This window comes from Palaemon carinicauda, chromosome 5 (genome assembly GCF_036898095.1).
Source record: "Palaemon carinicauda isolate YSFRI2023 chromosome 5, ASM3689809v2, whole genome shotgun sequence".
Taxonomy (NCBI): Eukaryota; Metazoa; Arthropoda; class Malacostraca; order Decapoda; family Palaemonidae; genus Palaemon; species Palaemon carinicauda.
In genome coordinates this window covers 104,652,653-104,679,939 of record NC_090729.1, presented here as the reverse complement: position 1 = coordinate 104,679,939, position 27,287 = coordinate 104,652,653, and the positions used below count along the sequence as shown (strand labels likewise).

General features: G+C 37.6%; 1 protein-coding gene across 1 annotated transcript in view; it reads right to left on the bottom strand.

Annotated features, from left to right (window-relative positions):
• LOC137641382 (RING finger protein 17-like) overlaps positions 1-27,287 on the bottom strand; it is a 1,982,860-nt gene that overhangs the window by 1,039,199 nt on the left and 916,374 nt on the right. Inside the window, exon 11 of the mRNA XM_068373901.1 lies at positions 10,037-10,134. Coding sequence (XP_068230002.1) covers positions 10,037-10,134 — 98 coding nt within the window. The remainder of the gene's footprint in view (positions 1-10,036; positions 10,135-27,287) is intronic.

Here is a 27,287-nt window from a genome sequence, read left to right as displayed (position 1 = left end):
GGAGTAGATTTCGTTCAACAACGCTCTACCAATGCCTCGCATTTCTGCCAGACGTACGATAGTTCAAAACATAAGTGAAAAATCGCTATAGATATGCAAAAATAACACACAAAGACGAGTTTTTCAACCTCAGTCATGCAGACGACACAGTAAGGATGACGTCATCATTTAAAGACCGCTACATCTTCGTTATTTGTAAAAATAATTGGCTGAAACTTCTGGGGAGCATGTACGATATGTTTATGCATACATAGAAGAAATAAAACGATTTTCGATTTCTGAAAGTTATGTCAAAACCACATGGCGGACGGGCCCCTTATAGGCTCAAAAGACTGGAACTCATCCCAAATCTGAGAATGCTATTTCAAGGCATATTGTGGAAGTGATATCTGGAAAACCTGCATTTGGATACCCCTCATGAAGAGATTTGAAGAGTTAGGGAAAGGTATTTATGAAAAAACCTTACATTTTGCATTTTAAAGTGCTAAGAAATATTATATAGAAGAAAGTTTTAGTTTCCAATTTTTAGGAATACTTGGTTATATTTTACCCATACAAATAAACAAATTCCTACTTAATATTTCAATTTATGATGCCCGAATCGGCCAAACACAGGGGACCCCATCGTCTTGATATAGTGATAAATACCGTATTTAGCTGTAAATGTAGAAGATTGGCAAAGTTCTGGTAGGAGGACATCTGGGTACAACGAGAGGAGTTGGGCATAGAAATCCATAGGTGCCCTGTTGTGGAATGCGAGGTTGGAGGGGGCGGAGTGAAGAGGTGTTGATGAGTATGTGTCCACGTTGACTAAACATCAATGTGCTACATCAACAAGGGGGTGGAAACCAGCAAGAAAATCTGCACCAATTATTGGCAATGTTACGTTGGGAACAATAAATAATGGTATTTGGCGCTCCCAAACGATAGTGCAAGAGTCTTGTACCCATGGGTAGGGATCCAAGATCCATAGGCAACAACCAAGTTAAATGTCGGCAGGCTTATAATGACTACGTCATGTCCTGGAGAGTGACACTGATAGAAGTGAATGGAAAGCACCAGTGTCTACCAAAAACTGCACATAAGTACCTGCATTATGTAAAAGAGGCCACAGCTACAAGCAATGGCTGTCATTAAATGGCTGAGAGAGAGAGAGAGAGAGAGAGAGAGAGAGAGAGAGAGGGAGAGAATTGGATTACCATATACTAGTGTATGAAATACACATGCATTACAGGAGGTAGAAATTTAACACATGTTCTCACTTTCAATGAAAATGTCGTGATTTTTATACCATTCTCAATCAAGGCAAATTCCGTGAAAGGCAAACCTTCCAATTCTAAATAAGCTTTCACTCCAAGAATGAGATATAAAAATTCTATTTAAAGAATGTTAGCAATGACACGTGTCATGGGTAGACATAATACTTTTAAAAGGATATTATAAAAGACAAAAATATCTATTCCCGTGTGAGCAGTGAGGAGAGACGGGATTCGACTATGGCCCTGTTTGGGTAATCCTGTCATCACTTCATTGTCGACAACCTTTTGGAAGTAAACCAAGCCTCGACTGTCAGCATATTTTGAGAAACCGAGCCTGAGGGAAATCATTGTTTAGGATATATGTCATCATGACAGGACACGTGCTGCCCTTTTCTTACGACTTAACACGTGGTCCAGATTGCATCAGAAATTTCTTCTAGAAGCTTCCATGGTGTGAACGAAGTGGACGTTTTTGAGGAAGCCAATAGAGATGCAGAATTGTTAAAAAGAACGCCTTCTATGGAGATGACCACTGCCCACTGTAATTAACTCCGCCCATACATGGGTATATAAACTTCAAGAAGAGAATGTCCAAGAGAGATAGAACAGGACATAAGACAAGAGAGGAACTATGTCCGAAGTAGATAATATCCAAGTCCTAGTGAGATAAGAAACAGAGAAGACCAGAATTCTGATATAGCCAGATTCTAACTTTCCCTTCAGACAACAAAAGCCTATCTCCAAAATATCCTGTTATGGCCAAGAAGAAGAGACAAATTGAAGCAGCCAGCCTCCCTGCTTGTGACGAGAAGTAGCCAACACTGCCTACAGCCTACCTTAGTTCAACACTATCATCAAATTCATGGAAGAAGACCTCTGATGTTCCTTCTTGATGGCACCCTTTTGTGATGTCTTCCAATCCGGTCATCGTGCCTGTTTCGTCTGAACTTCAGCCGCCCTTCTGCTACGTTCTCAAGCCTTACTTCAACAGTATCATCGAATTCTTGGAAGAAGATCTCTGATGTCCCTTCTTGATGCCACCCTTTTGTGTCGTCTTCCAATCCGGTCATCGTGCCTGTTTCGTCTGAACTTCAGCCGCCCTTCTGCTACATTCTCAAGCCTGAAGTCTCCATACCACCATCGTCTCAGCAGCTGCAAAAATATATTCCTTAAGTATTTCTACCTTACTGACTGTTACCCTTTTCTGTTGGTGTTTTGATTGATTTGATTTGTCGGATAAAGCAACCGAAGAAGTGATATTAGTTTTCTTTGCAAGTTTGTGACTAAACGTGTCGTGTATTTTTGTGAGTTTCTTTTTATATTTATTTCCCATGTTTCAATGTTGATTGTTATTGTATACATTTATTTTACTTATTAAAAGAACCTGTAACAATTTTGAGATCGTAACAACATGTCTTGTTGAGTAGAAAAAATAGGAAATTATTCTTGTTTTTCAAGAGACTACGCCTCTTTACTGGGTAGATAATGAGTGGTATGACCATGTAACCTGCTGCAACGTTGCCACACTTTAAACTGGAGAAATTGTTTTGTGCTTTCGTGGGTGTATGTTCTGTTAACCTTTTATCAAAACTAAAAGGCTCATTTTGTTCCAATTAAAACTTTTCCTGTGGTTGTAATCTCCTTCTCATACGCCGATTTAGGTGAATATGGGCCTGATGCTCCCTTGTCTGTAGATGAAAACTCTCCTTTAACGTTGATAATTCTTAAATTACATCAACTGAATTTATCAGAGCATTTCTTACTTATTGAATGTGACTAGATTTCCTTGACAGTACAGTAACTACAATAAGGATGTCTTGTCTTGTCCTCACAATCTAAGCTGAAAGCCTCTTCAATTATTACTATTATGTACTATACATTTCATTTTGGCAGTGGAGAGTGTAATAACAATATTTGTACAGTATGTATCTCTTTCTATTTATCAAAAACAATTTCCAATTTAAAGATTCATTCTTATATTCTTTAAGGTCCCTATAGAAAACAAGTTTCCTTTTTTTTTCTATCAAACCCACAAGAGATAACACCTGCGAAAATCATTTGGCCTTTCCATCAAATCTCAAATCTCAACCCAAAAGAGATCTGAGAGGCTATGCTGTTTCCAGTAGACTAAGGTAATGATTGATTGATTGATTTGAAGTTCTCTGGCATCCTGACATTGAAGGTCATTGACGCCGATATTGTTTACTATAAATAAAGATTAAAAAAAATATTTAATTAAAACCAGAAAAGCAAATATGTTATAAAAGTTAAATAGCATTAAGAAGACCTGCTTCTGATATAAATTTAAAAATGCCACTAGCAAAGAGACATCATGTCCAAGGATATTGGCAAGGATGAACCTGCCATCTTCACCACGAGCCTCAAACAGATATCTATTTCTTTCTGTGCTTTATGTGGGACATTCAGTCAACAAATACCTTACTGTCAAGGATATTAAACAGTTGTCGCAATATGGTTGGCGTTGGCCAGCCAGCAGAAACTTGTGTCTCTTCCGAATGTGACCAATGAGGAGACGACAAAGAGTAGTCTCCCACTTTCGGGGCATCCCATTATATCTCCAAGGGGATGAAACAATCCCAATTTCTCTCATCTTATTTTCGGTTAAACTATCTCAATGCTGTTGACAATTGCTAAAAATAAAATTCTTAATTGCTGGTAAAAAAATCATTAAAAAGAATCGGATACCTTTCTTGGTATCAACTCGGCTGTAGCACTTTTTGCCAGTGAATCTGCCTCTTTGTTTACAGACACACCTATGTGTGCCGGAACCCAACAAAATTGAACTGTTATACCTTTTAGGCCAATAATCAAAAGTCACTCTAAAATCTTTATAACTAAAGGGTTACTAGATTTAGAACCTTCCAAAGCTTAAGAACACTTCTTAAATTACTGTAAATGGTAAAATTACCCTAATTTTTTAATGCTATTTTCTAAACAGCGGTTGGTATGCCATATAATTCAGCAGTTAAATGGAAGATATTGGAGGAAGTGCACCTCTACAGATAAAAGAACAACTATATACTCCACCAAATGCAATGCCAGCATCAGATTTAGAGCCATCAGGAAGTGCACCTCTACAGATAAATGAACTACTATATACTCCACCAAATCCAATGCCAGCATCAGATTTGAAGCCATCAGTATATATAAAAGTTGATTCATTATGATCTTCAACATGTTCCATGAAAAGAGACTCGGCTTCTAATTCAGTCAAGTTTTATTTAACACCAATAAAACATTTAAAAATGTTATTTCTAGTAATTTCTATGGAAGGGTTAAGGATATCTTAAATGGAAGAACCTTACTTCTACTTATATCAAGAATGTTTAATAATTGTTTCACCCGGAAGCCATAAGGTTGAGGAGATTTTGGGTGCAACTCAAAAGTATGTCGAGTCCCTTACAAGGCTTGCCATCTGAAAAAACTATAGAATTAGAATCTTTGCAAGCTAAATCAATACCGAATAATAGAGGACATTCGGTAAAGGTCTAAAGGTAACTCTCCAGCATCAACAAGGAGACCTGGGATAGGTGAGGTTCTAAACACTCCAGTGGACAATCTAATACCAGCATAATGTATAGAATCTAATATCCTTAAACAGCTTAGGGTGGCTGAGGAGTATATTTCACATCCATAACTAATTTCTGAAAAAAATTAAGGACATGTATAATTTTAAAATAGTTTGCAGTATGCCCCCCATGATGTATGGGACAATACTTTTAAAAAATTTAGAACCTCAAGACATTTAGCTTCTAACGCCTTTAAGTGGGGAACCCATGTCAATCTACAATAAAAAATCAATCGTAAAAATTTAGCTTCCACTACACATGGGATCCGTTAACCTTTCATGTATATATCCGAGTCTGGATGTAATCCCCGGATACGACAGAAATGGACAATAGTAGTTTTGCTTGTTGAAAACTTAGACCCTTTCATATCAACCCACTGAATAATTTTATCAATTGCGAGTTGTAGTTTTCTCCCAACCATTGCCATTTTAGCTCCAGCAAATGATATGGAGAGATCATCCACAAATAGTGTTATGAGAACATCCCGGGAATGACTGAGGATATCGCATTAATTGCTAGTGAAAACAGGGTTACACTCAGCACACTACCCTGAGGAACTCCCCTTCCTGACATCTACTCTCTAGTAAAATTTCCCCAACTCTCACGTGAAAAACTTTATGACAGAAATGAGTGGATAAACAGTGGTAGCTCTCTTCTTAATCCCAATTCATGAATGGTTTCAAGTATACCATATCTCCATGTAGTATCATATGCCTTTTCAGGGTAAAAAAAGACTGTCACATGGTACTGTTTGAAAGCAAAGACTTTACAAATAGAGGACTCAAGTCGTGTCAACACATCAGTCTTAGAATGTTTTTTTCCGAATCCACACTGAATAGGTGATAAACTACCCTTCTTTTCAAGGTACCACATCAGTCTTGCATTGACCATCTTCTCCATGCTTTTACGTAAACAATTTTCTATAGTTTGCTGCTAAAAACCTGTCCTTACCAGGTTTTAAAAAGGCTAAAATAATGGCTAGTTCCAAAAACCTTGGATAACTATGATCATGCCATTTTCTATTAATAATCCTTAAAATAACTAATTTTGTATTAAAATGTACATGTTTAATCAGTGCAGATGGAATTCCATCGGGTCCTGGGGCTCTATCAATACAATTAGAAAGTGCGGAATCAAATAATCTTTCAGTAAAAGGAAAATTATATGACTTCTCTTCCGGTTGCAAAATTTAAAATTTTCTTTTCTTCAATGCATCATTTGCTTCAGTCGCATACTGACCGTTCACCTTTAACACTGGTCGTGGGTTTGGGGTAAATTGGCCAGCAATCTTTTTTATTTTCCTTGATACAGAAAATGGTGTTCTACTGTTGACTAAGGAAACAAAAGATACCATAGAAGGGTGCCAAGCTTTTTTTCATGGCACGACAGAACTTTGCTCTACTCTTTTTGTATGTTATCAAATTTTCCTCAGTACGGCGTCTACGCAATCTAGTCAAAAGATTTTCTGGTGGCTCTGTGCAAGTTAATTCTGAAGACCACCACGGGACTGATAGTCATTTAAATAATCCTTTGGTTTTGGGAATGAAATTGACTCCAGCTGTATGAAGAGTTCCATTCAGTAGGTCTATGGCATCATGAATACTTTCAAACTGTTCTGCACTCCTCTCGATTTTACTTAGCTCACAAAATTTAACCCAGTCCGCCTTGTCAAGATTCCATTGTGGCGATCTTTGTAAAGGTGGACCATTGTTGGTGTTTATAATGATTGGTACATGATCACTTGTATGCCAATTATTTAATGTTCCCCAATCGAAATCAAGAGGGCAGTTAGAGCTTGCAATTGAAAGGTCAATGCATGACAAGGTACCTGTCTGAACATGGAAGTGTGTGGGCACTCCTGTATTAAGGAGTCAGACATCCTCGTTTTCCTAAATTGATGATATAATATTGCCCCTGGTGTTTGCTCGAAGATCACCCCCACAAAGGATGTCTACCATTCAAATCTCCAATTAAAAGAAAAGGTTGAGGGGGCTGTTAAATCACCTATACAAAATCATCATACGATATGTTATCATTTTGAGGAAAGTACAGAGAGCAGATTGCATATTTTATCCCTATATCAATCTGTACAACCACTGCCTGCAGAGGTGTATGAATAGATAAGGGTATTTGTGGATCATCTCGATGAACGTATAAGAGGCTTCAGCCATGGCTCCCTACTCGGTGATCATTTGGTGTCCTATAACTAACATATTCGAGAGGACAACGAGTATTAACATCAAGCTTGCTCTCTTGTAGACATACAATTATGGGGAATGCTCGTGAATTAACAGCTTAAGTTCTTCATATTTGGCCCTTAAAACCCTGACAATTCCATTGCAAAATGGAGGAGGAAACTATGTATTATTTTCTGGAAGACATCTTAGATGAAGTCTTCCCATTGACAGCTTTTGATTTGACAATATTTTTTGTAGGCTTATTAACTGTGGGTCTTGATAAGTTAGGTTTTATATTGGCCTTTTCAGTTTTCTTTTTTTCCTAATTCTTGTGTGGGGTGGTGGACCTCAACCTGAATTTTTGATTGATTCAAGAAGTTTTCCTGTTGATCTGAAATATCAACAGACAGAACACCATATCTATTTGATATTAAAACTTTGGTGTTTTCAATGAATGGGGATGAGAGAGATGGAGGTCTCTCTCTTTTCCTATTGACAGGTTCTGGTGTTATCCCCACTACAGTTGCACCTGATAACTAGGTTTTATGTGAAACCTCCATCAAAGTCAGGCAAAGATATACCCTTAGAGAGGTTAGTATTATCCTTTGTAGTGGGAGACAAAGGTTTAATAAAGGTGAGCAAAGCCTTAGGTGATATTCTTGCCTTATCTTGCAGAATTTTATCAGAAGATGGCGAATTTCTTTTCTTGGGAATACAGGCATTAATAGGTGGATTGGATGTCTACTGCCTCATTTTTCCTCGGGATTTCAATACCTTTGCATAACTTGTTGATTTACTCAATGGTCTCTTGGCATGCCCAACACTTACGTGTTCGATAATGTCATATTGAGAGCAGTCACTTCTAACTTAAATTGCTGGCAGCTCCTATCAGTATATTTATGATTCAAATACCAGTTTATACAATTGGCCTCTAGTGTAAATTCTCCATGGTGAACATTGGAGAAAGTACTAAACATCTTATCAATCTTGCAAACTTTACATGAATGTCCATATCTTAAACAATTAAAACATTGCAGCGGCTTTTGCTTAAAAGTTCGAATGTTAATCCGTTCATTTCCTAGGTAAATGTGGAAAGGCACATCAGCATCCTGGAATGTCAGGATAATCATTGACGCGCCACGGACTTAATGTACTTTCCACACAGTGAAAGGACACATGGCCAATATCTCCTCCTCTGTAAACTCATAAGTCTCTACTCCCCTTCCGTAACTGAAGTTTAGATGGGTTTTCACATCCAGATTTATGTCATCATTCTCTGTATTTAAATTGCAAAATATAACAGATTGTGTTTCTGGTTAGACACTTATGAGGAAACTCTTCTTTCCAAATCAAGATATATCTCCTGGTGCAATAGTACCTACTTTCTTTTGAAGAAATTTACATATCTTGAAATAATTTCCTGTAATCCCTTTTTGACTGAACAATAAGCCACTTTGGTGGTTTTGGCTTTCTCTGGAAAGGTACAACTACCTCTATACCTTTATCAATCCAATCTGCAGGTTTGTATATATGTAGATACTTAGGTACCCCATCGCAAAGAGCACCCTTGATGTTCAAATTATTGATTTTAATATCCATGAATCCCATTTGACACCTTCAAGGCTCATTCTAATTTCTTTGTTATGACCATAACATTGAAATGATTTATACAGCACATACTAATTAGTTTCTATGGGAATTTGAGTGACATGAAGGATTCACAAATTCTCCATGTCTCCCAAAATACTTTGCTTTAGAGCATTAGCAGAATAGTCCTTTTAGTTTCCAGGTCGTCAACAGAGGTGTTATTTCTAAAGAAGCAAGCTGGGTCATCCACCTCTTATCGAAGGATGTCAGTCCTCCTGTCCCATGTGGCCCAACACGAGAAGAGGCTTCAGCGCGGACCAGTCCTCTATTAGAGAGGGGCTGTCTCTCTTTAGTTGGGCATACACTGGTCAGTGGGGGTAGTTAGCCCCTCCCACCGACGACTCCAATGCCTAGTGTCATCCATTAGCCGCAAATATGGGCGACTTAAAACCGGATAACTGGAGCCTCACTCTAAACAGACTAATCTCTGCATCCAATGGGGTCTGCCAGAGGGTGATGGCATCTAGATTTTTACAGGTTGAGATAGTATGCCATCCATCCCACCCTGTGCCAAATCCAAAGAAGCAGTCAAAACCAAAGTCATACAAGCCAAAGTCGTCAACAAGTTCATGGCCAAGAGGAAGTGATGGGAGAATAAATCAAAAGAAAGGAGAAAGTGCAGACTAATTTAGTTGGATTAACAATTGAGCACCAAGGTCCAGTGGGAAAGCAGTTTCCACCGTTTATTAGAGCCCAGCTGGTAATCCCTAAGCCCCCCATCCTTGTCAAAACTTCAGCATGGGGGGGCGGGCTAAGGTAATGAAATAATCTTTCCTTACACAGATAAACTTTTATGCAAACACGTGCAATACAAGATGCATGGTAACAATAATAGATTGCGGGTAGAAAAGGGGTAATTTGTTGATGGGCAGAGATAAGTTGCTGGTGAGTAAGTGGAAGGACGAGTGGCAGGCAATTAAGAAATTTTTACCAAAAAACAGTTTACTAAGAAAATATTCTTTAATAATTTAAAACAATGATAACAGTTAGGCTATATATAACCACTTGCAGATATGTGGGGCAGACTGTCTACTAAATAATAAATTAGAATAAATAAGAACATTAGAAAACAAATAAATTAAAAGAATACAAAAATAAAGTACAAGAATGGAAAATTCATCTCGAGTGTATCCTCAATCAAAAAACACAGAGGCTTTAATAGTTGGTTTTGTGTGATACATCAAGAAACAAACAGTTTCAATTTATATGGATTATATTACTACTCAATTTGTTATAAGTAAAATTTTTAATTCCTATTATCATCATTGAGAGATATACAACAGAATTTAGAGAATCTATGGAAATTGAGAGGTAATCATCTATTGAATGAATTATATAAACTTATTGCCCATAAAGATAATACCTGACAAGATATCTCCAAGACTCTGAATGGTGTAGTTAACATCTTCCATTTTTATGCAGTCAGATAGAGCATATTCCAAATCCTTGTTGAGCTTGCACCTGTTCACAAAGAAGAGAGAAAATATATAAAAAAAAAACACTTCCAACATTCATAAAATTCACACCTCTATAACCACTTTCATTATTCAAACCCATATATCATTTAACAATTTAGATTTTAAATTGTCTCCCAAAGATAATAAGTTTTCTTATAAAAATATAAATTCAGCTTTATTACATAGTTTACAAATAAAGGAAATTAATTCAAATACCACATACCATCTCTGGAAAACCATATTTCTTTATTTCAGTTATTTCAGTGGAAGTAACATGAGGTTCTTCGTGTAACATTATGGAACGATTAGTGAAGATTATACAGTATGTTATTGGAGGATAATGCATAGAACAGGTGGATATGGTGGAGAAAGATTGGACTGGATTGGTGATAAGAAATTAGCTGACCCAGAGTATGCCGATGGTGCAGTTCTTATGAACAGAACACATCAGGATTTGCAAGGCTTGCTTAGCAGAAGGCATGAAATATCACACGAGATTGGGCTCAAGATAAATAGAAGAAAGACGGAGATGATGAGAACGGAATATGCAATGGAAGATGAAATACCATTAGAAGGAGAAAGGATTAATGAGGTAGAATCATTCAAGTATTTAGGAACTATGATCTCAAAAGCTGGGTCATTAGAACTGGAGTGTAGAGAAAGATTAAAAAAGCAAATTAGACAATGGCTAGGTTAGGTAAAATTTGGAAATCAAATTGCCTGAAATTACATATAAAAAGCAGGCTATATGTCAATTTAGTGAGATCTGTGCTACTGTATGGAATTAGGTCATCGTATGACAATGGAACAATCTCCAACAGATTTAGTAAATTTGAGAACAAAGCCCTCAAGAATATTGGGAGTTAAATGGCATGACAGGATTAGAAATTAAACTGTACGAGAGATTACTAAAGTGTCATATGTGGATGGGATTAAGGTGAAGGGTAGGAGGAGATAGTTTGGGCATGCTCTTCGCATTCCCCAAGAGAGATTAGATCGCCAAACATTTAATTGGGCTCCACAAGGCACTAGAAATTTGAAAGACCCTGGCCTACATGGCTGAGAACCATGAAACGTGAAGTGGGAGATGATGAGTGGAGAAGTATTGAAATAAAGGCTCAAGATAGCTGCAAATGGCGAAATTTAACTAAGGCCCTTTACAACAAGGCGTAAAAGGAGATGATGATTATGATGATATAAGCTATTAATGACCAGCACTAAGACTGGGATATAATATCAAAATAGATTTTATGATTTCGCTTTGTTAGTTCTTGGCTAGTGCCAATTGTCAACTAGTATTGGTCAAACATACTTCATATGATAGCTTATATAATGAAACAAAAATGAAATAGCACTTCTTTTAAATATATACTACTGCATACATATTCAAAAAAATACAAAGTTCAAAATACTACAAATTTTAAAAACAATCTGTATTTTTCCTTGCCATACATCCCTGCGTGATTTAAATGGCTTACTCTTAGTTCTGTTTTCTATGACCAAACAAAAAAAGAAATAAAAGGGTTCAGTTGCATCATAACTGGTTGCTTAGCATCCCCATTGCACGGCAATGTTATGCTCTGCTGCGCAACAGGCATCACTCTATCCTGATCAAAGACTTGTGGGGCGTTGAGGTGGGACCTTTGCTTAAATGGATCAGTTGTGTATAGCTAGGAAAAATTTAAATTGTTTTTAAAATGTGTAGTTTATTCTTACGCGGATGCAAACTTCCGAGTCATTTAAATGGGAGTCTTGCTTAGTTATTGGGGAAGCCTCAGTTAACAGGTATTTACTCTGACTGTTACAAGTATGTCAAGGTATGAAAAAAGTCAAAAGTGGATATGTAGGGGCCCTTCAACTACCTCAAAGAGGGAAGGCTTAGTATCCAATACTTTTAGATCCCGTCTAAGACCAAAATAAAGACATAGGAACATTACACATCAAAAAAATCAGTGTATCCTAAATACTTATTCATAAGACATGTAACTCTTACCTTCATTAGGGTGTGGTCTCAGAAAGAGCTCCAGATATGTCTACTGAGTACAAGCAGACTTGATCAATATTTCATACCCTTATAATACAGAGAATAACTGATGCTTTAGTAAAAAAAAAAAAAAAGATGCCCTGTAAGAGCAAAGACTAGACTATTTGTTAGGCTGAAACAATAGGACCTAAAGAAAAAGTTATCTAAAGATTTTTTAGTACAATCCTTCACTTACTGGTTTGTAATAGTTTTTGGTCTTTTCCAGACACCAGCTCTGAGAACTTGGGCTACTGAGTAGTTCTTTTGGAATACTAGGGTTGTAGCAAGACTACGGATATCATGTGCTCAAGGGGGTCTATAGCCACGCTTTGCCTAAGGATTTATATGTTCTCATAAATGAGAGCAGTCTGTACAAACAAATAAGTTTGGGATCTTGAGTCTAAAATAGGCAGTTCTTTATAAATACTTTCTGACTACTCTTAATGGAACACTGTAAAAGGTCATCCGGGTTATCAGTTACTTTGAGAGATTATATCATGAAAGATTCAAGTCTAAAACCATCAACAACCAGATTTTGAGTTTTGTCCACAAACTTGGGAATCAACGAATGGGATAGTTCCTTCCACCCTTTGGGAAGTGACATTAGGTGCGACAGACCCTATAGTTCACTTACTCTCTTGGTTGAAGATAGGGCAAGGAGAAAGACAGTCTTTAGGGTAAATCCCTGTCTAAAGCTTTATACATGGGTTCATAAGGGGCTCTTTTCAAGGACATAAGAACCTTTGTCATATCTCAGGAAAGGGGCCCGAGCTCTCGAGGAGGGCAAATCTTTAAAAAGCTTTCTATGAAAGCAGAAGCTTCCCATGAAGAGGAGATATCAAGCCCTTTCAGTCTGAAAACCTGGCTCAAGGGCAAGTGGTAGCCCTTCACTAAAATGACTGAAAGGGCATTCTCATTCCTCAAGAACAACAGTAAGTCGGCAATCTGGGTAATAGTAGCCTAGAGTGGTGAAAAATTTACTTGGCATATCGCTGCAGTAGACTTTCAGAGCTATCGGGAAAGTTGTTTTGCAGTCGGTCCCGAAAAGCCTCTCTCACGGAGGAGATGCTAAATAGTCTCCAACAACGAAGTGAAAGGCAGTGAACCGGCTTGTGGGACTTTCTTACAAGTTGAAGCAGCATGATTGGCCATTTTGGATATACCCTTAGGATTTTTGTGAGAAAATTCCTTATGTTATACAACATGTTCCATAAAAAGAGACCTGGATTCTAAGTCAGTCATATTCTTCTTAACTCCAATAAAATACTTACAAAAAGATACCTCTGGTAATTTCCATGGAAGCGTTGATGATACCTTGAATGGAAGCACCTTAATTCTAATTACATGAAGACCGTTTAATAATTTTCACCCGGAAGCCATAAGGTTGTTGAGATTTTGGGTGTAACTCAAAGTATGTTGAGTGCTTTACATGGCTTGCAGTCTGAAAGGCTAAAGAATTAGGGAATCTTTGCAATCTAAACCAATACCGAACAAAAGTACACATTTGGTAAAGGTCTAGAGGTAACTCTCCCGCATCAACAAGGAGACTTGGGATAGGAGAGGTTCTAAACGCTCCTGTGGACAATCTAATACCAGCATGATGTATTGAATCTAATATCTTTAACCGGCTTGGGGTGGCTGACCAGTGTATTTCACAACCATAACTAATTTTGGAAAAAATCAAAGCCTTTTGAAATAGTATTGCGGTCTAGCCCATGATGTATGGGACAATATTTTAAAAATATTCAGAGCATCGACCCATATAGCTTTTAACGCTTTTAAGTGAGAAACCCATGTAAGCATAAAATCAAATATCAAACCTAAATATTTAGCTCACTTACACATGGTATCCATTGACCTTTAATGTATATATCTGGGTCTGGATGTACTCTAGGGAAATGACAAAAATGGACAATAGCAGTTTTACTTGTCGAGAACCTAAATCCATTCATATCGGCCCACAGGATAACTTTGTCAATAGAGTTGTATTCTTCCCTCAGCCATTGCCATTCTAGTTCCAGCAAATGATATTGAGACATCATCTACTAATAATGTTGAGAGAACATCCTGAGGAATGACTTGAGGATGGTGATAAAATACCCTACTTTTCAAGGTACCATATCAGTCTTGCATTGACCATCTTCTCCATGATTTTACAAAATCAAGATGTCAATGCAATTGGTCGATAGTTGTCTGCTAAATACTTGTCTTTACCGGGTTTTGAAAAGGCTAAAATAATGGCTAGTTCCCAAAATCTTGGTTAACTATGATTATGACATTCTATTAATAATGCTTAAAATAAATAACTTTGTATTAAAATGTAAATGTTCAATCAGTACATATGGAATTCGATGAGGTCCAGGGGCTGTATCATTACAATTAGCAAGTGCGAAATCGAATTCTTTTTCAGTAAAAGGAGAATTATATGACTCTTCCCTTCATGTTGCAAAATTTAAAATTTTCTTTTCTTCAATATTCCTATACTGGTGACCAGAAGCTCCCTCACACTTGCATGATACATTTGAAAAATGATTAGCCAGAGCATTGCTAACATAATTTGCTTCAGTTACATACAGACCGTTCTCCTTCAACACTGGTAGTGGGTTTGGGGTAAATTTGTCGGAAATCATCTTCTTTTTCCTCCACACAGAAGATGGCGGTGTTCCGCTGTTGACTGAGGAAAAAGAAGATACCCAAGATTAGAACCTACCTTATTTCATGGCATGATGGAACTGTGCTCTACACTTTTATATGTTATTAAATTCTCCTCAGTACGTCGTCTACGCAATCTAGTCAGATTTTCTGATGGCTCTGTGCAAGACAGTTAATTCTGCAGACCACCAAAGAACTGGTCGTTGTTTGAATAATCCTGTGGTTTTTTAAATTGAATTGACTCGCGATGTTGGGAGAGTTCCTTTCAGTAGATCTATGGCATCATAAATACTTTCAAACTGTTCTGCACTTCCCTCAATTTCGCTTAGCTCACTTAATTTAACCCAGTCTGCATTGTCAAGATTCCATCGTGTCAATCTTTGTAAAGTTGGACCATTGTTGGTGTTTATAATGATTGATGCATGATCACTAGTATGTCAATCATCTAATGTCCTCCAATCGAAAACAAGAAGGCAGTTAGAGCTTGAAAGGTCAATGCATGACAAGGTACCTGTATGAACATGGAAGTGTGGGGGCTCTCCTATAGTAAGGGGTCCGACATCCTCGTTTTCCAAAATTGATGATGTAATATTGCCCCTGGTGTTTGCTAAAACATCACCCCACAAAACATGTCTACCATTCATATCTACAAGCAAAAGAATAGGTTGAGTGTTGTTGAATCACCTCTACTAAATTATCATATACAGAGGAGTAGGAATAGATAAGAGTATTTGTGAAACATCTCGACGAACGTATAAGAGGCTTCCGCCATGACTCCCTACTCGGCGATCGTATGGTTTCCTATAGCTAATATATTCATGAGGACAAGAGGTATTAGCATCAATCTTGCTCTCCTGTCCACATATAATTATGGGGAAATGCTCTAAATTAAGAGCTTAAGTTCTTCATATTTGGCCCTTAAATCCTGACAATTCCATTGATAAATGGAGGAAAAAACTATGCTTTATTTATTGGAAGAACTTTTGGATGACGTCTTCCCATTAGCCATGTGATAGAGGTCTCTCTCTTTTAGGATTAATAGATGGCGAGGTTCTAGGATTTTGCACCTTTCCCACTATAGGTGCATCAGGTAAGTTGTTTTTAAATGGAACTTCCATCAAATCAGACAAGGACATGGCCTGAGAGAGTTTTGTATTATTTTTTTTATTAGGAGACGAAGGTTGTACAGAGATAGGCAATGCCTAATTGTTAATACACAGTGGCAAAGCCTCAGGAGGTAATATGTTTACCTCATCATTCAGGTTTTTATCAGATGATATATTTCTTTTTTTTTTAACTATTGGCAGTACTAGGTGGGTTTGATTTTAATGCCTTAGCATAGCTATATGATCTATTTAATAGTTTTTTTGCATGACCCACACTTATATGTTCTAAATATGATTTGTTGAGGGTAGCTACTTCCAACTTATTCAGCTCGCACATCCTGTCAGTGGATTTATGATTCAAGTTGCAATTTAAACAACTGACCTCAAGTCCACATTCTCCATGGTAAAATTTGGAGCAAATACCACACATTGTTTCATTTTTGCAAACTTTGGATGGGTACCCAAATTTAAAAGAATTAAAACATTGCTGTGGCTACTGCTTGAATGGTCGTACTTTAATCATTAATTTTCAATAGTAATATGGAAAGGTACATCAGCATCCTGGAAAGTAAGGTTAATCATTGATGTACCTGGGACTTTGTGTACTTTCCATACATTTAATGGACACATGGCCATATAAATGTTTGTTAAAAACTACTCCCCTTCCGGAACTAAAAGTTTGGTGGGGTTGGACATCTAACATAATATGATCATTAATTGTATTTAGGTTGGACAATTTTACGGATTGTGTGCTTGATTTGGCATGGATAAGGTAACTATTTTTTTTCCAAAACGAGATACATCTGCTGGAGTAATAGTTCCTACTTTTTCCTGAATTAATTTGTGAAAGAAAAGAAGCTACCTGATGGATACAGTGACCAGGAACTAGCAAATAATTTTCTAGTATTCTTTAGAAACAAAATTGAAAATATAACCAGGTCATTTGTAAATACTCAACATCAGATTAATGATACACCAGGCACAAAGACAAAATTAATATGATTTAAAAACATAACACAAGATGACATCACCAGAATTATCAAGAGAGCAAAGAAAACAAACTGCACGATCAATCCTATGCCAATATCCGAAGTAATTGGAGAGAGAGACTTTTCTAGTCTAGCCGAAATAATAATGAGAATAGCAAATGCATGCATTGATGAATGTAATTTTCCTAAATCTGAGAAAATGGCTATAGTCACACCAGTTCTGAAAAATGCACTGGACTACCAGGAATTAAGCTCATATAGACCTATTTCAAATCTATCCTTTGTCTCAAAAGTGCTTGAATATGTAATTCTTGAACAAATATTCAGCCACTTAGAAGTAATAGAAGCTTTGGCTGATAACCAATCTGCTTACAGAAAACTATACTCTACGGACACAGCCATCTGCTCTGTTGTAATTGATTGACTGATTGAAAGTTTTCTGGCATCCTAAGATCTAAGGTCATTGACGCCGATACCATTTATTATATATGAAAAATAAAAGAGAATTCAATTAAAACCATAAAAGTTAATGTCATAATAATAGTTAAGTAGTTTTTAGAAGACCTTCTTCTGAAATAAATCTAAAAATACCGCTCGTATAGTAGGACACATCATGTCCAAGAATCTTGGTAAGGATAAACCTGCCCTCTTCACCTCAAGCCTCAAACAGATATCTATTTCTAAAGTTATTTTAATTAGGGCATTCGGTCAACAAATGCCTCACTGTTAAAGGTAATAAAGTCCTCACAATACGGTTGATGTTGGCCCTTCAGCAAAAACTCGTGTGTCAACCAAGTGTGACCAATAAGGACACGAAAGGCCGTCTCCCGTTTTCGGGGTATCATGTTATACCTCCAAGGTATTATGACATTTGTTACTTCCCACTTTTATTGCCATCTAGACTAACCCAGTGTTATTGCCATTTATTACAAACCAATTTCTTGAGGCAAGGTAGGAAGTCATTACAGGGAATGGGATACCTCCTTGGTACCAACTCAGATGCCGCATTCTTCGCCAGTAAATCTGCCGTCTCATTCCCAAACACACCTTCATGGGCTGGAACCCAACAAAACCGAACTATTATACCTCTCCGTCCAATAATAAAAAAGCTATTCTAAAATCTTTAAAACTAGATTGTTACTATAATCAAAAACATCTAAAGCTTGAAAAACACTCCTTGCATCACTAAAAATTGTAAAATTACCCTCCTTTTCCAAAGCCATTTTCTCAATAGCGGTTAGTATGCCATATAGTTCAGCAGTAAATATGGAAGCTGTTAGAGGAAGTGCACCTCTACAATTAAAATCATTACTTGTACTCCAAATCCAACGCCAGCATCAGATTTGGAGCCATCAGTATATATAAAAGTCGATACCCTATGTTCTGCAACATGTTCCATAAAAAGACACCTGGATTCTATGTCAGTCATATTCCATTAAAGTATTTACAAAAAGATAGGTTAGATAATTTCCATTGAGACATTTATGATACCTTGAATGGAAGCACCTGAATTCTAATTATATCCAGATTGTTTAATAATTGTTTCACCCGAAACCCAAAAGGTTGAGGAGATTTTAGGTGCAACTCAAAGTATGTTGAGTGCTTTACAAGGCTTGAAGTCTGAAAGGCTAAAGAATTAGGGAGTCTTTGCAATCTAAACCAATACCGAATAATAGAGGACACTCGCTAAAGGTCTAGAGGAAACTCCCCAGCATCAACAAGGAGAATTGTGATTAGTGAGGTTCTAAATGCTCCAGTGGACAATCTAATACCAGCATGATGTATAAAATCTAATATTTTTGCATCCATAACTAATTTTGGATAAAATCATGGACTTGTATGATTTTGAAATAGTATTGCGGTGCTGCCCCCATGATGTTTGGGACAATACTTTTAAAAGATTCAGAGCCTCAAGACATTTTGCTTTTAATGCTTTTAAGTGAGAAACTCATGTAAGCCTACAATCAAATATCAACCGTAAAAATTTAGCTTCACATGGACATGAGATCCGTTGACCTTTGATGTATGTATCCGGGTCTGGATGTACAACAGAAATGGACAATTGTAGTTTTATTTAACGAGAACTTAAATCCATTCATATCGGCCCACTGGATAATTTTGTCAATAGAGAGTTGTATTTTTCTCTCAACCATTGCCATTCTAGTTCCAGCAAATGATATGGGGATATCATCCACAAATAATGTTGTGAGAACATCACGAATGAGGATATCCCATTAATTGCTAGTGCAAAAAGGGTTACACTCAGCACACTACCCTGAGGAACTCCTCCTTCCTGGTATTTACTCTCTGATAGTTTCCACAACTCTCACTTGAAAAACTCTATGTGAAAGAAATGACTGAATAAATATGGTAGCTCTCCTCTTAATCCAAACTCATGGATTCTTTTAAGTATACCTAATCTCCATGTGGTATCATATGCCCTTTCAAGATCAAAAAAGACTGTCACATGGTGCTGTTTGGAAGCAAAGGGTTCACAAATGGAGGACTCAAGTCGTATCAGCACATCAGTCTCCGAGTGAATTTTTCTGAATCCACATTGAATGGGTGATAAAATGCCCTTCTTTTCCAGGTACCACATCAGTCTAACATTGACCATCTTCTCTATGATTTTGCATAAACAACATGTCAATGCAATTGGCCTATAATTTGCTGCTAAAAACTTTTCATTACCGGGTTTTAAAAAGGCTAAAATAATGGCTAGTTCCCAAACACTTGGATAACTATGATCATGCCACATTCTATTAAAAATGCTTAAAATAAACAACTATGTATTAAAATGTACATGTTTAATCATAGCATATGGAATTCCATCAGGTCCAGGGGCTGTATCGTTACACGTAGCAAGAGCAGAATCAAATTCTCTTTCAGTAAAAGGAGAATTGTATGACTTGCTTTCTTGTTAGGAAATTTAAAACTTTCTTTTCTTCAATGCTCCTATACTGGTGACCAGGAGCTGCTTCAAACTTGCACGATACATTTGAAAAATGGTCAGCCAGGGCATTGCTAACTTCGGTTGCTCCAGTCGTATACTGGCCATTTACCTTTAACACTGGTGGTGGGTTTGGGGTGAATTTGCCAGCTATCTTTTTTACTTTCCTCCACACAGCAGATGGTGGTGTTCTACTGTTAATGGAGGAAACAAATGACATCCAAGACTGGCGCCTAGCTTCTTTCATGGCACAACGGAACTGTGCTCTACATTTCTTGTATATTACTAAATTCTCCTCAGTACGGCGCATGCACAATCGAGTTAAAGACTTTTTTGTGGCTCTGTGCAGGGTAGTTACTTCTGATGACCACAACGGGACTGGTCGTCGTTTGAATATCCCTGTTGTTTTGGGAATGGAATTGACTCCTGCTGTGTGAAGAGTTTCATTAAGTCAGTCTATGGCATCATCAACACTTTCAAACTGTTCTGTATTTCCTTCAATTTTACTTAACTCCCGAAATCTATCCCAGTCTGCCTTATCAAGACTCCATCGTGGCGATCTCTGTAAAGATGGACCATTGTTGGTAATTATAATGATTGGTGCATGATCATTAGTATCCCAATCATCTAATGTTCTCCAAATACAATCTAGAAGACTGTTAGAGCTTGCAACTGATAGGTCAATGCTGGGCAAGGTACCTGTCTGGACATGAAAGTGTGTGGGCTCTCCTGTATTCAGGAGTCCTACATCTTCATTCTCCAAAATTGATGATATAATATTACCCCTTGCATTTGCCAAAACATCACCCCATAAAGGATTTCTACTATTAAGATCTCCTAGTAATAGAAAAGGTTGTGGGAGTTGTTTAATCACCTCTACTATATTATCATATGAGATGTTATCATTTGGAGGCAAGAAAAGAGAATAGATTGTGTATTTTCTAACTATATCAATCAGTACAACCACTGCCTGCAGAGGGGTACAGATAGACAAAGATATTTGGGGAACATATCGACGAACGTATTTAAGGCTTCCCCCATGGCTCCCTGCTCGTTGATCATATGGTGTCCTATAGCTAACATACTCTCGAGGACAAGGAGTATTAGCATCGAGCTTGCTTTCTTGTAGACATACAGTTATAGGGGAGTGCTCACGTATGAGGAGCTTATGTTGTTCATATTTCGCCCTTAAACACTGGAAATTCCATTGCAAAATGGAGGAAAAATTCATGGTTTATTTCTTAAAAGACACCTTAGATGAAGTCTTCCTAATGGCAATATTTGATCTAACAATATTTCCCGGTGGTATCTCTAGAGAGGATCTTGATATAGTGGGTTTTATGTTCCTCTTTTTCTTTGTGTCCTTTTGATCTAATTGTTGAGAAGAATGGTGGACCTCAACTTGAATTTTTGATTGGTTCAATTTACCTTCTAGTTGATCAGAAACATCAGCAGACAAGATACTATATTTATTTGCAGTCGTGACTTTAATGTTTCTTATGGTAGGAGGCGAGAGAAATGGAGGTCTCTATCTTTTTCTATTAAAAGGTTGTGGTCTGTCAGGTTTTTGCACCCTCCCAACTACAGATTCACCAGGTAAATTGGTTTCAAGCGGAACCTCCATCAGATCAGGGAAGGACACGGTCTGAGAGAGGTTTGTACTATTGTTTAGAATCGGAGTAGTTGGCTTTTGAATAACTTTCAGATCTTTAAATATATCTTGATACAGATTTTCGATGGGACTTTCAACCTCTTTAACTACTTTCATTTGTTTCTTTATCTTAGAAGTAGAAATATAATTTTCGTCTGTGTGGTTTGGCAAGTTTTTCTTCAGAACCATTGAAAAAGGTTGCCCTGGTATTATCTGCTTTTCAAGAGCTCTTTTACGAGCCTCTTTAAACGTTACCCTTTCCATGGTCCTAATGGCCTGAATTTCTTTTTCAAAAATAAACTTGATGCAGCTTTTAGATGTAGCTGGGTGTGCTTCCCCACAATATATGCAATTAGGGTTTTCTATGCCCATGCCCACTACATGTACTTTTTGCCCAGTTGGCACAAACAGCTGGCTTATTATTTAGTTTTTCCTTGCATTTCTGGCTTAAATTGCCATACATTTGGCAATAACAACATCACAATGGTGAAGGGATATATGGTTTTACCTTCAAAGATAGCCAACCAGCTTTGATAACATTTGGTAATCTGCATTGATCAAATGTTATAATCAAAGTAGCAAGAGGAATACGTTGTTTTCCATCTCTCTTCTCATTCTGACAACTTTAACTACTCCTTGACTTTTCAGTTCATCCTCAATTTCTTTTTCCTCTATATCCAGCAATTCTGGATCATATATCACACCTCTACTCTGGTTGAAAGTAGGGAGCGAAACAAATTTTACACTATGACCATCCAGTGTTGTAAGTGTTTTTAAACTTTCACCTTGTAATGGGGATAGTGTCTCTATTAAGAGACTTCCATTTCCCTGGGGTCAAATTTTTGGCTGCCCTCCACATATAGCAACTATTTCCCTGTTAGCTTTAAAAACATTTATACGTTCATGTCTTCCATTTTCAAATTCTAAAATAAAAAATTCCTCAATTCACTACTTCATAGTGACCAGGTACTACTACTACTTTTCTATATTTTTCTGTACTGTCATCATTTCTCACTCTCTATCTCTCTTTTTTCTAGTCTTTTCTTATCATTCACATGATGTGAATAAGGTTCTAATGTAACAATATTAGAACCTGAGTTGGAGCTGTCTGTACCAAGGTCCATGTTTATATTTTCCAGGTCGTCAACAGAGGGGTTGGTTTTTCTTTATAAGGCAAGCCGGGTTATCCACCTCGTATCGTAGGATCTCAGTCCTCCTATCCCATGTGGCCCACCACGAGAAGAGGCTTTAGCGGGGACCACTCCTCTATTAGAGAGGGGCTGCCTCTCTTAAGGTGGGCGTACACTGGTCAGTGGGGGTGGTTAGCCCCTTCCACAGGCGAATCCAATGCCTGGCGTTACCCATTACCCACAAATATGGGTGTCTTACAACAGGATCACTGGGACCCGACTCTTAACAGACTTGGTCTGCACCCAGTGGGGTCTGCCTGAGGGTGATGGCGTCTAAATTGACACAGGTCGAGATGGAATGCCGTCCATCCCACACTGTGCCAAATCCGAAGAAGTAGCCAAAGCATAATCAAACAAGCCAAAGTCGTCAATAATATTGAGCCCAAAAGGAAGAGACGGGAGAAAAAAAGAAATAACCAAAAGGAAAAGAGAAAGTGCCGATTGATTCACTTGGATCAACAGTTGGGCACCGAGGTCCAGTGGGAAAGTAGTTCCCACTGTTCATTAGAGTCCAGCTCCCCATCCTCATCAAGGCTTCAGCATCTGGGGGGTGTCTGTACCGAGGTCCATGTTTGTATTTTCCAGGTCGTCAACAGAGGGGTGGGTTTTTTGGTATGAGCAAGCCAGGTTATCCACCTCTTATCGGAGGATGTCAGTCCTCCTATTCCATGTGGCCCAACACGAGAAGAGGCTTCAGCAGGGACCAGTCCTCTATTAGAGAGGGGCTGCCTCTCTTTAGGTGGGTGTACACTAGTCAGTGGGGGTAGTTAGCCCCTCCCACCGGCGACTCCAATGCCTGGCATTACCTATTACCCGCAAATATGGGTGACTTAAAACCGGATCGCTGGGACCCGACTCTTTAACAGACTTGGTCTGCACCCAATGGGGTCTGTCAGAGGGTGATGGCATCTAAATTGGCACAGGTTGAGATGGAACGCCGTCCATCCCACACTGTGCCAAATTCAAAGCAGCAGCCAAAGTATAATCGAACATGCCAAAGTCGTCAACAATATCGAGCACAAAAGAAAGAGATGGGAGAAAAAAGGAAATAACCAAAAGTAAGAGAGAAAGTGCCTACGGATTTAGTTGGATCGACAGCTGGGCACCGAGGTCCAGTGGGAAAGTAGTTCCCACTGTTCATTAGAGCACAGCTGCTAATCCCTAAGCCCCCATCCTCATCTAGGGTTTAGCATCTGGGGGTATCCTTATTGAAAATCGCTCCCCGTCCATAGCTAAAGTTTAGATGGGGTTAGAAGTCCAATTTTATATGATCATTTTCTGTCTTTAAATTGGACAATAGAACAGACTGTGTGTATGACTTGGCCTTTATCAAGCAACTTTTCTTACAGAATAAAGATATATCTCCAGGTGCAATTGTTCCTACCTTCATCTGAAGAGATTTGCAGATCCTAAAATAATTTTCTGTACCTCCTGTAGATGGAGCAAAAATCCACATTGGTGGTTTTGGCTTTCTTTGGGATGGCATAACTATTTATATGTCTTTATCAGTCCAGTCTACTGGTCTGTAGACATCCAGATCTTTAGGTACCCCCATCACACAGAGCACCTTTAATACTCATATTACCTACTTTAATATTAATAATGTTACAACTTGTATAGAATGCTTATTCATGACAATTAAATAACCAAGAATTCCATTTACCATCTTGAAGTTTCATTCTAATTTATCTTATTAATCTGTAGCATTCAAATATTTCATGTAGCACATCATAATTAGCTTCTAATGGGATTTGGGTAACATGCAGGGTTTTCAATTTTCCTGTGTTGCCCAGTTTACCCTTTTTTCGAATGTTCAAAGAATAGTCCTTTTTAGTTCCTAAGTCGTCAACCGAATTTTCTTTAAATGTATTGTCAGAGGTCGTCAACAGTGTCGGAGGCAAGTCAGCATATCCAGGGGAGGGGGGGGGGGGGTTGTCAGAAAAATCCATAGGAAAAAATAAAAGGATAATGTGAGATTTAAAATTGTTTCATTCACCTGCTTGAAAACATTAAGGCATCACGTTGGAAAGGAAATTTGCACTCTCCACTATTGGAACAATGAGAATAGACTTCCCAGATAGTCCACTACATACCCTACCTGAAGGATAGCACCAAAACAGATATAGAGGTACAGATGTAAGCTGAACCCTCCTGTTAGGAATGAGACCAGGAACCTATGGAATCATTCTCCCCATATCTGTAATGATGGGCTTCCGGCAAAAAGCCGAGTCCTACCTCAAGCATTGGATCCCCCTGGATTCCGAAGACAAAACACTTGAGAAAAGTTCCGCCAAAAAGGTCGAACCCATCTTTGTGATGGCTGACATCATCCAATACTCTTACATATAGCTTTGAGCGCAAACACCTCCCAACCGTGACACCACCTCCCATTCATCAAAGCAGGCAGCAATAACGGATGTAGAAACATCCACGCCAGAGACAATAACGGCCGTAGATACATCCACGACATTATAAAAATGGACTATATATATATATATAATATATACATATATATATATATACATATATATGGGAAATTTAATCAGAGTTGGGATAGCAACACAAGAGAAAGTTTACAAAATTAGGAGAAGGTCAAAGTAATATTAAGAAAGTAATATTAAGAGGAAGAAATATGAGAGAGAGAGAGAGAGAGAGAGAGAGAGAGAGAGAGAGAGAGAGAGAGAGAGAGAAATTTAGATTCGAACTGGGGAGCAGTTTCCCCAAGTTCGAGAGCCCTATTGCCTGAAGCTCAATGACTTAAGGCATTCTCTGATTAAGAGGGTAAAAAAAATGGATATATGATGCGTTTTTCAGGTAAAAGCTTCACAAATTGATGCATCTAAATCTCGACAGAACATCAATGCAGGATCACATTTCTCGGAAGCCACACTCTTATGGATTAATAACCCCTTTCTGTTCTAAAACCCATAGCAATCATACTTTCACAATTTTTTCATCGATTTACATACACAAGATGTTAATGCAATCGGCCGATAGTTGGTCATTATTTTGTCATCTTTTCCAAGTTTCAAAAAGGCTAAAATTACAGGATGCTCCAAATATTTAGAAATAAATTCTTTCAAAATTCTATTGATGATACCGAGTAAAGACAATTTAGTTTCTATGGGTAAATCATTGATAACTGAATAAGTGATATTATCAATTCCAGGATCCAAATCATTACATGTAGATAAGGCTGACAAAAGCTCTTTCACGCTAAAAGCCAAATTATATAATTCCATTCCTATAGCTCCAAAGTCGAGAGGGCAATTCTCTTCTTGTATACGTTGTTGGTAATGCATAGATGTAGGATTTTTTAAGAGATTTTTGAAAAGTAATTTGCAAATTCTTCACTTGCAATCTCTGAAGTTTGTAACATTTGAATCTTACATTCAGTTATGGGTGATGGTAAAGGTATATGTTTACCGCTAATCTTTCTTTTTTTTTTCTCCAGACTTCCATTAGGTTAGCCTTCTAATTGATTTTGGATATAAAGTTTACCTAAGACTGTACTTAGTTTTTTGATTTGGTATCTAAACCTGGCTCTTGCTTTCTTATACCAAACTAAGTAGTAATTACAAGAAAAACACTGATATCCCATGAATGCAGCTCTCATAGCTTTAAGAGTTATTCGACATTGAATATTCCATCAAGGGACCGGTTTTCATGTAAAATGACATTTAGTACAAAGAAATAACTAATTACTGGCATTTACGACTATTCAAAAACTCAACGGCTTATTCTATAGTGGGAAAATTACTTTACTTTTAAGGGCTACTTTTCTGGTCCTAAACAGCAGAGGAACCCTACTCTCTATAGAACCTCCACAGTAAATTTATCACGTTCGTTTGAAAGCACTCAACATTTCACGCCGCACATTGTTCGTTTATTGTGAAATCCCCACCATTGAAGCACTTTGAGAACAAGAAAGTCTACAGTTTCCTCTTGAAAGTTGATATCTACAGTCTTTCGAATGTCTAATGGGAGTTTATTTCATAGTCTAGGGGCCGCATATGTAAATGCTATGGAGCCTACAGTACGCATATCTAGGTTCGAATAATTTGAAACCATCTGTAACTATTCTCATGTCAACACAATTTGTTGGCTACACAATATAGAGCAATTCTCATAGCTATTTTGGACGTCTGGTTCTGATAACTTAATGGATTATTGTGCATATTTTGAACTCAATTCTTGCTTTAATAGGCAGCCATGTAAATTAGTTATTATAGGAGTGATCCTTTTATCAGTCTTTCTCCTCTGTTTACTATGTTTTGTAATTTAAGTTGCACTTTTGGTAAATTGTAGTAGATGGAGTTACAGTAGTCAATGCTGGAAATTACACAGTTTATAACAAGTTTCTTCACAGAATGTTTATCCAGGTACTTCTTTATAAAAACAATGTTTCTCAGGATAATATACAGCAGATTTTACTACATTATTTATTTGGCCATTTAAAAACAAGTTATAGTCAAGAGATACGCTTAGATCACAAACTTTATTAGATATTGGACAGAGTTGTTATTTATGTCTCTTTAAATTTCACCAAAGTTTCTTATGCTATTTCTCTTTCCAACCACCATTAACTCAGTTCTA